At 42.7% G+C, this 12,938-nt stretch overlaps 1 protein-coding gene across 2 annotated transcripts in view; it reads right to left on the bottom strand.

Moving 5' to 3' along the window:
• UTP20 (UTP20 small subunit processome component) overlaps positions 1-12,938 on the bottom strand; it is a 63,245-nt gene that overhangs the window by 26,596 nt on the left and 23,711 nt on the right. For both annotated transcript variants that reach the window (XM_074826952.1, XM_074826953.1), the window contains 9 exons: positions 12,243-12,333; positions 10,219-10,304; positions 9,534-9,659; positions 8,827-8,993; positions 8,102-8,310; positions 4,980-5,123; positions 2,495-2,574; positions 1,374-1,600; positions 262-406 (listed from right to left, as the gene is read on the bottom strand). In XM_074826952.1, the coding sequence (XP_074683053.1) occupies positions 262-406; positions 1,374-1,600; positions 2,495-2,574; positions 4,980-5,123; positions 8,102-8,310; positions 8,827-8,993; positions 9,534-9,659; positions 10,219-10,304; positions 12,243-12,333 (1,275 nt within the window). The remainder of the gene's footprint in view (positions 1-261; positions 407-1,373; positions 1,601-2,494; positions 2,575-4,979; positions 5,124-8,101; positions 8,311-8,826; positions 8,994-9,533; positions 9,660-10,218; positions 10,305-12,242; positions 12,334-12,938) is intronic.

Raw genomic sequence — 12,938 nt, forward strand, 5'->3', positions numbered from 1 at the left:
TGACTACAGGCATTTCTGTACCCTTTCCTGCCCCCAAGAGGCACTGGTTTTGAGTACCAGCAACAGAAACATCTAGAATCAATTTTTGAAAACTTTTCATCTCTGTCACCAGCAACTTGCAATCCAGGAGTTCACAATTGTTCTAAATTTAAATAGTTTTGAGACAGTGTTTTTTTTAATTTGGAACGTATTACAAAAAGCCTCTTTCTTCCTCCCTCCTTCCAACTTTTTAATTGTTTTGAGCTCTAAAGAATCACTTACTTGGAAAGTATACTCAGCTCTTTGCTGACTTGAGCTCTATATTTCTTCTTTTTCACCTTCTCCACATTCAACATTGTTTTGCTGAAGTACTGAAGTATGGCAGGAACATGAGGCAGAACCAAGCGGCAACCTAGGCTGAGGGTCTCTGTAAGGGATACAACAGTTAGCAACACCCAACTTTGTGCTGCAAGCAACAGAAGGGAGATCCAACCCTACACAAATGAAGGGGGAAATGCAGACAAAGGAGGTTTCATCAGCGGAAGAAAAATGGGAGCTATGAACGTGCAGGGCAGCTGGCTGCTGGGAACATGCAGCAGCACTTGCTGAGACCAAGTCTAATGTGCCTGAGCTGGGACTAAAGAAAGCACACACAGAGAATAAAAGCTCTCCTCACAGATTTTAGTAAAAGCCCTGGTAAGTGTGGGCTTATCAAAAGGTACCAAGGACGCTTCTCAAAGGTAGTAACCATCTCCTAAAACAGCTGGAGCATTTACAGATGTAGTTTTCTTTATTCTACGACTGACCTCTTGTGCAAATCAAAGGTGCCATAACAAGGGAACAGCAGTAAGTGCTCTCCTTTCCACCACCTTTGAGTGTTACAGGTGAAAGATGGCTCCTCAGCATCAAACACAGCACACCACCCTTCCTGCCTTCTACCACTCAAAGCTAAAAGAAATCAATGGCAGGTCTTCCTTGTCAGAGAGCACAGACTAAACATCAAAGTGATACACGACCATGTGCATATGGGGAGTAGGCCTTTATATAAAACCTGATGTTAGGCTCAGAGTCAAGTCAGCAATGCAATTTTTGAAGTTATCACATCAGTCAAAGCTTCACAGACAAAACAGGTTGACAATACATTTTTCTTCTTCTTAAGGAATTTCTCCATGCTTAGAACCCTGACACTAAATGTAAATCGCACCAGTCATTAGACAAGCAAAACTTGACAGTTCTTGGTCATGCCAAGACAAATGTGTACACTGACGTTTCGATCTCCACTGGGAGATCTCCTCCCCTGGTATTCTCAGCCAGTGCAAGGACAACCTCCTCATAACCTAACACCTCCATCCAAAGCACCCAACGGGCCTCTCACGACGCTTACACAGGCATACCTTCTGTCACATCTCCAGTGACTATGACAACACAGTCAGTCACGCTCAAACTTGAAACCTGCCCCGTGGGTTCAAAATCTGGGCTGTTGAGAAGGCTATCAGCTATGTCCATCACAAGACTGGATGTGGCCTCAGACAGATTCTTGGCTGACAGCACAGCAAACACATTTGATAGTATATCACACTCTGGGTGATCTGGCTGCTGCTTGGCCAGCAAGGGGAAATACCTGAGAGAAAGATTATAAAAAAGGTTGGCTGAAAATTTAAGTTCAGAATTTTATAATTCTTTTGTACAAAAAGTCACACAAAAAGATAATGACTGTTTTCCACTTCAAACAAGGAAAAAGTACAAAAAAAATTGCAGAACAGTGTCATGAAAAATAGAATGAATGGAGGTTGAGAGGTCAACAAGTCCCTTTTCTTGCTTCAAGATAGCATCATTTAAACTTAACCCTTTCTCCATAGACGTTTGTCCAAGTCACCTGTTAGTCTGCTCCTAACCTAATGATCCAATACCATTTTTCACAGAAGTTTGTATGAAGTTCTTCATGCCTACAAATGACGAGTCTTAAAACAGATACCAGATACTTTAGCAAAGGAAAAGCAGTGAGTCTGTGGAAGTGGCAAAAATCACTCAAGACAGCTGAGCTGGAACTTCTCAGTGTCTGCATCAAAAAAAAAGCTCTCTTACAACTTTCAGTATCAGAATCTCAGTCACGGATTCTGTACTGAACCTGCCCACATTCTTTCATAAAATAGAAAGAAATAGGGAATTAGAACACATGAATGAAATGATACATTGTAAAACTGACTTTCCACCTCCCAAGACTAAGATGTCATTGGGCAAGACACAGACATATTCTAAGAAGACAGCCCTCCTCTTCACCAGTCAACGGGGTTTGGGCTACATATGTGCTTAGTTGTTAATACATGGGAAACGCAGCCCACTAAAAAGAGAGTAATTGCATAAATTAACAGCATCTGGACTGTTATCAAAAGAATAACAGTCTAATAGAAAAAAAAGTATGGGTTTTGACACAATTACTCATAATGCGCTCTTTTTTCCTTGAATTTTGTGTACTCAAGACGTACTTATGCTTCTTTGCAAAGAGAACACTTACCTGGGATTCTTACTCCAGGTGTGAATGAGTTTGAGTAGAAAAGTTGGAGAATACTGACTCTCTGAAGCCAATCTGCAGACCTAAAGGAGATAAAAAATCAGACACTAATGCAACACGAGTAGGTAAAGCCACTTAAAAACCTAATCTCTAATGAGGACCTCACCACAATCTATAGTTTACCTTTTTACAGAAAGTAATTTCATAATTTTTCCAGCTTCCTCAATATTTGTGGGATCAATCTTAGATTATCTTACTCCTATTTATACGTTATTCCAGCTACCATTTTTGCCCTCCCCTTGAAACCGGCTCCCCATGGAGCCTCATATTTGCTGCAGACACCTAGCAACCTCTCCCGGACACACCTATGAGATCTCAAGTGCAGCACCCAAGACTCGGTCCTCCCACACTTCCTATGCCCTGGCCACAGCACCTGCCATTCCAGCATCTGCTCTATGTCTCCATCGCCTCGCTGCTATAAAACCAACCTCTCTGCTCAGGGAAAGGCTCGAGCATTGCACCCCAGGAATGGGATCTCCTAACAGGGCTCTGTGTCCAAAACAATCCCATCTGAGAGTTGCCCAGCCTAAGCCCCACACAGTAGTTGCTGCTCCTTCACATGACTGAACACAGGCAAAAAGAGACCCAGTGCACAGGTCTGGCTCCCTCCTCTCTGCCACTCTGCAACCCAACAGGCTGCATGCAAGTCACAAGATGGGTTTCCACCCTGACCACAGCAGGACCCCACACCACTAGTGAATACACAGGCAGGGGAAGCTCCAGTACATTCAGGGGCAATAGCCAGGACGGTGCATGTGGGGTTTGGACTAGGTCAGTCTGGGCTCAAGACCTGAGCACAACCGAAGAGGTGGCAGGTCTCACCATCATAGCAACGGTCTTAAAGCTTCTTCTGTCCCCAAAGGTTGGTAATGTTATTGCTCTGCATAGAACAGCTTTTCTGAATGATGTACAATGAAGAGTAAACCATTAATCCAATCCTGCAGGAATGCTGCTATGCAGGCTAATGATATTGAGCATCTGCAGCAAACTCCTGGGGTATGAAGAGCAACAAACTCCAGTTCCAATTCCAACAATCCAGTTCCAGGATTAAAACAATTTGCCCTCTCCACGAGATTTTATATACCTCAGTCCCATAGGCTTAAAAAAGGAAAGCACACAAGTTGAACGATTGTTCTGCCAAAACCAAATCTTCATGGAGTTCACTGGTAGAGACTCCCTCTAGAGGGAGCTTCTAGATCGTACTACCATCCAAGCTCCAAAACCAGCTGTCTTCCTGAGGGCAACAGGAATTCTGACAACAACTTTACACCTTGTTCAGATTTACTCAGGTTTCCAAGCACAATGGTCCCCAAAAGCATTAAGTGCTTTGCTGACTTAAAGCCCAAACCACATGCTTGAACTGCTCTGGGACTGCAGTAAATGTTCACTGCTCTGCCCATGCAGTACCCTGGCCTTGAAAAGACTCCATGAACAAGTCAGGCACATACAACTCCCTGTTGCTCAGCCCAGTGAAATACAGAGCATTATGCACTGCCTGAAACTATTCTATCTGTTGTTTGTCCACATACGCATACTACACATCACATACTGTTAACTGGTAGAGCAAAGAAACAGGGTAAACAAACATAATGTCTAGAGAAGCATATCTGGGGTTTCGTAGACCACAGCAGTTACTCCTGCTGCTCTCTGACAGGCTTTTCTGCTGCAAGGACATTGGACGTTTGGATACGTTAAAAGCCTCAGTGGAAGAGCTCTGTTGGAGTCAGCCCATCTTGCTCAGTTACGCTGTGAGTGGAGGCGACTGCGTATAGAGCAGAGACAACCCAGCAGCTTGTACAGGCATTCCCTGACAACCTCAGAGCCCAGTGCACTGACACTGCCAGCACAATTTCGTTTTAAATACTCTGTATTCTCTCTTTCTCTCAACAGTGCATTTTCCCAACTCAGAGGTGATCTGAATTTCTCTGATGAAAGCCACAACCCTATGCTTTGTTGTGGTGGTCACACAGGACTCCCAGCAGGCAGGCTAAAGAGCACACAGCCCACTGACAGACCCTGCTGGGTCCTTCCTTTCCTGCAGCAGCATTTGTTTCTGCAGTCCCCTACCACAGGCCCAATAACTGTCACACAGAAAAGTAGCAAAGTGCACCTAGAAGTGATTAGTATTATTTTGTTTCCCTGAAGCATCCAGGGAAGAAGTCTGCTTCTGTGGTTAAAGAACAAAGAAATGGCATCCATTTTATTCAGATGAATTCATTTGTACTTTAGCCTGTGACTTGATTATTCCAGGATTAATCAGACATGAATCAAGAAACTGGCCTTGCACAGACACATCAGAATGCCAGAATCTGTCTAAGGCTGCACCCAATCTTGGGACGGACATAGCTGACATGGACTCCAGTGCAGCTGGAGTTCTCTGCATGGTATATGTTACACACAGGCTGTTTGGAAGACAAGAAATGATTACCTGAGGCCATACCACTGCATGGAAAATTGCATCAATCTCTTCCACGCTAAAGCTGTAGGTCTCATAATCAGAAAAAAACTCCGCCACAAGCTTGAGTCCAAGACGTCTCAAATTCTTCAGTGGATTAATCAACCTAGGTTGGATCTGTAAAAACAAAACAGAAAACCCCCAGTAAGACCTTTGCAGAACAACTACTACTTGCTCTGAAATTAAATACAGCAATTCATTGACCACAGATACAACCTTTGCTGGAACCATCACAATGTTCTTCTGTTCCCTCCTGTAACTTGTTCACAGTAGCAATCTACCTATCGCAGCTGACCTAATTTTTTTCAAGAGGTGCCTGTTCCTGCACTGAGTCAGTTACACAGGACTCCATCAGCTCATGAAAATCCATGCTGACAGGTTTAAAGTAGCATCTGCCCTTTTTGAACTAAATGCAGAAAACTAAACCACAGTTGCAGTTTCAGCGCTGACACTTAATTCTGTTTTACACAGGGAAGGACCCAAATCAGCTCTCAAAAGTAAAATGGTGCTTTGCATACTGAGTTCTACTGGGAAGAAGAGAAATCAACAGACAAGAAGAAGGGGGAGGAATAGAGAAGGCAAGAATGTGAATCACCTCCTGTAACAGCGTAGCGGGAGTATAGCATTTAGTTACAGGAGGATGCTTCCTGTACCCATTTAGCAGTTACGTTCCATAGCCTTTCTTGGGGAAAACATTTCAGTAAGAAAATCAGCCACACAGTCATGAAGTTATTCATGCACTGCTGCATTCTGACTCTTCTGCCTGAGAAGAGCCTTGACTTGAGTAACCTAAATTATTTCCATACAGTGCAATGCAGCTGACAGCACTAACATGAGGCAGCTCCACAGTGCAGAGGTACTCAACCCCAGTCTCAGAAACAACAGAGCCATGTCAGAGCAAATAAAGGCTGCTGTCCAAGGCTGGAGCTATGTCCCGGTTTCCACAGGGTCTCCAACACATATCATGATCCACCACACAGTATAAACACTTGTATCTCATTTTCCAAAGCAGCTTTGGTGTCAAACCCTCACTGAAATACAAAAATTGTGATATCTATGGACTTCTGAAGACACTACCCTCCACCACGCAATGTGCTTCTATACTCCCTTTGCACCCAAAATCACAGGTAAAAACACAAAGAGGAGATGGTGGAAAAGGAACCAAACGTGCTCTTGCCCAGGACCTCCCAAGCTTTGCTGAATGTTTACTAATGGTGTGCAATCAGCTTTCAGGCAGCAAATGAGCTGCTCGAAGGGCTAAAGAAAGCACAAACTGCGCTGCTATTGCTAATGGTGACCCCCAAGTGAAATAATCTTGGGTCTCCCACTGTTCAATCACCATAAGATCAGTCCTCTGGGGTAAGTCTTTGAGAGGACAAAGAAACTCAATAATGAACACAATCAGTAGGAAATGGTAAATTAATAACTTGGATTAAAATGGTCAAAGTCGATGTTTAACTCTCCAGGCAGTATCAGCCTGCAATAAATTACTCTAAAAGTCCAAGAATGTCTTCTAATCATTACCCAAGATAAACAGATTTCTCACACTCTTCCTTGAGCTTTTAACATCTCATGGGCTAATGAAGTGCTAAATTAAGTTCAAACAAATGACAGACTGTCACTCTGCACATTACACAGTGATGACAGAATTACTGTAGTAACCCTAGCAAAATGTGACCATCCCAGCAACAAATGAAGCAGCTTTTAAAACTCCTTTCCCAGTGTAAAACATACAGGCACATGCAATCCATTGCTTAAGTCAGACTGTGGGAAGCTGCTGTCCTAAAATTTACTCATCCCCTTCATAAATGAAGACAGTTACAAGGTTCTCTGTAGCCGGCAGGCAACTACGGGACCTTGAATGCTACCTGACTGCAAGGGCTTGCTTTGTTTGATGGACTGTTTTCAAGGCAAGTTCTAACCTCAAATGCTCACAGATTGGCAAGAACACATGCACATAGTGACAAAACATTCATTACCTGACACCACTTGATCAGTCTATCATCACATAATTCTTTTCAACACAGCAGTGATGATGATGATGACTGTGCAGTTTGCTTGTTTCACACCTAATATACGATCGGGCTCTGCACCAGACCAGACCTGAGCTTTCCTTTTCCTATTTGGATTGAAGTCTTGCAAAGGCATTGGTTTCAGAAAGACAGAAAAGCCTGGCTCAATGTCATAGTTTCCACATAGCTGGCAACAGAGCCCCTGAGCTAGCTGGGCTAGAGCTCAGGGATCTCTGCACTGCTCTCCTGGGCACAGGGCAGCAGTAAGCCAAGATGTCCCATCTTTAGGTGCAGCCAATCTTTAACAGAATGTTTTCCTTATCTGACCCTTTTCTGCATGTACTGCCATTGCACAGCAAGGGAAAAAAACATTCACATTGCTCTGCAGATACCTGGCTAAGACCCAAATTGTGACACTGGATTAACGTAACTACTCCTGATAGAGCTGAACATGCTTCTCAAGTGCTGAAAGCATGGCTGGTAACCATGTTTTCCCTGTGTCCCAAGACAGAACACAATCACTGTAGATAATCACTTGATCATCCACAATGCTGAGCTCCCCTGGGGTCTAGTACTGCAACAAAACACCTCAAAGACAAGTTTTGCTCTAATGTCCTCAGGCAAGGAACTTTAATTCCTCTCCTTCCACTGCTCAAATGTTTTATCCTTGCAGCCAAGAAACTACATCTTTAAGGCCAATTTCAACTTCCAGCCATAAGATCTTGTTACGCCCTTACAACAAATCATTTAGCTCTCCCTCAGGCCCATTCCTCCACAGAGCAGGCAGGTAGCAACACACAGAGATCACCTCTCTCTCTTCAGTAACTCAAAAACACAGTACAAAGCAGCTTTTTAAACACATTAATTCCACATGCATTGCCTGAGCCCTGTAGCACTTTCAGACAAATATCATTGCCCTCTATTTTGACAGACATCTAATTGCCAAGCTTCACTCCATGCTGGCATTAAACTTATCTTTACCTGAACCAGTGAAGGTGTGTGTACATGTGCAAGCTAAGGAGAGGAGGAGGGAAAGGAATTTAATTTACATGTTTGTTTGTACATTATTTGCGTGTATTGTACCTTCTCTCTTTGCTGGAGGATGCAGGATACCACAGCCGTCATGCAGAGCAGAATCTGTAGAATTTCAGGCAGATACTGATGGATCAAATGTCCCATGTTTTTCAGCACCACTTCGAGACTGTTGAAGAGGCTATGCTGACGCCCAAGAGGCAGAACTTTAGCTAAATCTAGCTCTGATATACTTCGAAGCACTGCAGTCTGGCAAGGCCCTGCGATAGGCAAAGGGACAGCAACTCATTTAGAGAAGCACCATGCAGATACCCACCACAAAAAATAATTTTCCATGAAAATAGTTAGTCTGGCCCTAAATTATAGATCCTCACATTCAGCTTTTTAAATAATGACAGCTCTGGGTCTCCACCTCTCTGTGACACTCAGACATCTCCCACTGCTACAGCATCAGAGCACTTTACAACCTCCATTTATTGCCATCATATGCAGGCTAGCCTGTGATGCCAGCAATTGCTCATTCCTGGCCTGCTACAGCTTACTTGGACAGCTGTGGCAAGTCATTCAGTTTTTCCTGACCTGTAAAACAAAGCAATCGTGCTTTGTAAGGAAAAGCTCAGGGGAAACCCAGTCCTTATCAAAAGTTTACTTTCATGCTTTCGTCCTTCTGAGGCACTGTCAGAGACAAACTGAGGCACATAACAGTACTAAGTGTATTTATCCTCCCACATCTCTACAGGTCAGGAAGTACCATACCCCCATGTTCCTGTACCTACCATTACTGAATTGCTTCACAGCTTCAAAGAGTAGATCCAAGAACATCCGTATCTCTTCTGGCAGTGAGCCGGCAAGAAATCGCAGAACGATCGACATGCGAGTGCCTGCTGAAGACTTGCCCTGTGTTTTGCTCCCTGTTTTGTTTCTCATTCTGCCATAGAGAATTCTTCAAGAGCCAAAAAGAGGTTGCATTAGCTTTCAGCAAGCCATCTGTTTCCTAGCCTCTTATTCTGCAGGAGAAACTCCATTTAAAAATATTCTCTAGTGAGAACAAGCTGAGTGGAAGTTCCCCCTTCAGGGTCTCCACTGAATTACTACACATTGCTCCAAAACATCCCAGCAAAAGATCAGCTTCTGCTACTACAATGGAAGCTTTGCTTCATTATCTGCATGATAACCTGCATCACTGTATCTTAATAAAAATCAGTGGCAATACTCAGTGAACTGCAATGTTCTCACAGTTCTCTGTAAGCCTTAGCAGAAACAGTGTTTAACAAAACACTGTTTTTAAAGAAAACACCATTTACATAACACATTACATAAATGTGTTAATAAGAAAACCATACAGAACATCACAAACTAAGTCGTCAAACTATACCATTGACCATAGGTTTATCTTAATTGTTTAAAATGAGAAGCAGCAGCATTACATCTCTGCTCACGGTACTTTGACATGAAACTTTTAAACGCGCACTTCATGACACACCTCATAAGAACAGGGATGAGATCTGGTCGATGCTCCGCTTTTACTACTGCGGTCTCCTCAGAAATACTGAAATGGACTATTTCTTCTTTAAAACTCTTATCTTCCAGTAGCCTTTGCAAATTCTCTCTGAGAGTAATAAACATTATTTGAGGGCAGGTAGGGGTTTATAAAAATAAATGCACATGCATCTATATCTAATTACCTACCTATCTAATCTATGCTGTGTATAAGATATTAAAGTACTGTGTTCCCACACTTTTATCAAAAAATATTTTAAAAGCTATCAAATTCAAGCTAATTCTGTAGAAAAGTACCTCCTGGATGCATTCTGAAGAGATTATTCAACCACAAACTACACTTTTATGCTGTCACTTTCTCTGGGTGGTTATAAATCATCAGTACAAAAGAACTCTTTGAAAATGATGCAACTACTAAACACACACTATTCTGGGACAGAATGAAAGTGTTGTCATTTTCCTGTAAACAGAAGAGAGACACTGACCAACCTTGAGATCTTTTTTCCTGTTTTAGATAGGAAACATACAGCTGGCTAAAATTAAAATTTATACGTATGTCTTCAACAAATACAGGAAAGTCTTTCTCTTTGAGGCAACTGATCCCAATCAGGCTTCTGATATGACAATAGGCTCATTCACCAATGCTAAAATAATACAAAAGCTTTTACCTGTATGGCAGTAGATGAGGATGCTTGTATGTCATTATACAGTCAAGAGCTATTCTCTGTACATTCTGGTCTTGATGGGACAGTAACTGCAAATGACAAAGAAAGAAAATGAGTCCCCATCCAGAAGACAGAAGTACTTACCGAAAATAGTGAAACAACCCAAAGACTCCAAGCTCAAGCAGGTTTTGGACTAACTTATCAAAATGGAAACAGAATATATGTGTTGTCAGTATACAGCCAAGATGCGAATACACAACTGTCACTCATAAAAAGTGAACATGGTTGCTGGTAGTTCATATATACTTTTCCCCTCCATTTACATAGGATAGTTATGATATTTGGCTTTTCATAATAATCCTTTGGACCGCTGTCAGCTTGCGTTTTCAACCTCCAAAACCAGTTACCAGTTGTGTATCTGGGAAGACTGGATTAAGAAGCAAACTACCCAAACCATCCCAAGACACCTGTATTTCTTTCCTGTTACAAGCACAAAATACTCATAAAGACTTGTCACACAAAGTCTGAGATCCATCCTCTCTTGAAGATGACTCTTCCTAACCTAGGCACTAAGAAATACAGATCATTTCCCCAAGTGGCATTCTTATCAGTTCTTCAGTCTCCTACCAAACAGCACAGGCTAGAATCATCAAAGGTCACTTTGCCATGACGTCCCTATGCCAGATGGACATACCAGCCATGACAACACATATGGTAAGACACAGAAATGGAAAACAGCAATTGATGAAGTAATATCTCTTCTTACATCAGGCTGTTCTTCAAATGCTGTTTTGACCCCTACACATCTGTTCAGTATCTTCCTAAGAATACAGGCAAGCAAACACATGGACCAGCTCTTTTCCTAAGCAAAACTCTGAGGTCGACCGAAACAGAATATTCATTAGATTCTCTAATTTGGGGACTAACGAATGGACCTTCCAACTCCTACACCAGGTACCAGTTCAAATCCAGGGAAATAACAGGTTCATACCATTTAATACAGTTCTACAGCTGTCCTGGTTTAAGCAGGATAGGGTTAAGTTTCCCCAGCAGTGGGGGGGGAGCTCTAGCCGGGTTATTCAGATACCATGCAGAGGTCACATCCTGGCAGGTCACATTTTTCCTGGCGCGGGGTGCACTCGTGGTTTTGTACATCGTGCTTCTCACTGCTGTATTTGGTAGCTATTTTGCTCTGTTCATTGCTATCACTATTACTGTTATTGTTATTGTTGTGGTTTGTTGTGTTGCTATTGCACTGTTGTATTAAACCTTTCCTTATTTCAGTCTTGGGGCTTTGTATTTTCACTCCCTTTGTGGTCTCAGACCCCGGCAGGGGCTAGACCACCACAACAGCCCACTGACCGCAGCCTCAGAGAACACAAATTGGGAACAATTAGAGCAAAACCCAACGATCTGAACAAATCCACAAATCGTGCACCAACAAAACCCAATAAAATTAATAAAATACCCTTCTAAGGAGTGTAGGATAAAGACTTAGAATCGCTTCTCAGAGTCATATTTTTGACAAATCCTTCAGGGAAATTCCTCAAAAAGGAATCTTATCATACTAAATATTCTTCAGGAAGAAATTCTCTTTTCCTTTTATGGTGCAAAATGATCTGTTGTTCACACTGACTGTACTCTTGGTAGACACAACACTGTAGGACAAGGACAAATCTCCTTGGGTCTTCCCCAAGCTTTGGATTCAAAATCCTCTTCCAGATCCTGCTGCGCAAGTGGAACAGACTCCCTCTACAGCCACTCCTCCACCTTGACAAAGACTACTACTTGCCTGCTGCCAGATCTGTTTGCATGAGCCACTCCTGGCAAAACAAGCCAGGTATCTCAAGCAGGTCTTTCTCATTTCAAGTGAAGCCTGCTAGGAAGCCCTCTCAAGAACAACTCCTTTTTCAGCTATCATGGCTGGGTTCAGAAAATTACAGGTTTCTGCAGTCTCAGACACTGTGTTCAAATAAGAATGAGTTTATTTATTAGCAGTAATTCTAAAAGTCAGAAAATAGCATCACCTGGGTATATAATGCATTCAACTTCTGCTCCAGATACAATGCACGAGGATTTGAGAATTTAGAGAAAACTTGTAAGTGGGCTATTAGCTGCCTGTAAAACAAACCAAACAATTATTTTTCAAAATGACCAGAGACAATCCTTCACATCATAAACAAATGGGGAACTTATTAAAATTGATTAACAAGAAAGGAAAATAAAAAACAACACAAGAGGATCCCAAGTCTACAGGCCTCCATTTCAGAGACACAGCAATAGGTATCCTGTTCCCTCTCCTAAACAGCTCCTTCCAGATGTCGCTTCACTGCACAGATAAGGTCATTTCCTTAGTAGCACTAGATGGGCTCAGCTTTTGATGAGAAAGGAATACAAACAGTCAGGATGCAGCTGCCAGTTCTTTCTGCCAGAACTTTCTGCCAGTTCAGCCTGGAACACCAAACAGGTGAATTTACCCCTCTATTTATTCACTTGTCCTTAACTGGTGCCCATTTCGCTCCTATCAACATTAAGGGCTGTATTTAGCCACAGACTGTGCTGCACTTATGCCAGGCTGCAAGCACAGGTGGGGGTCATTTCCTCTAGAAGTGGCTGTCACCCTATATCTGCCCCATCTCCACTTTGCGGGAGGAGAAAGAGGTGACCAGGATAAGGAAGGTGTGAGATCTCCTCTACCGTATGTGCTGTGGGGCTGGCAGAGG

This window comes from Strix aluco, chromosome 5, assembly GCF_031877795.1.
Source record: "Strix aluco isolate bStrAlu1 chromosome 5, bStrAlu1.hap1, whole genome shotgun sequence".
Lineage (NCBI taxonomy): Eukaryota > Metazoa > Chordata > Aves > Strigiformes > Strigidae > Strix > Strix aluco.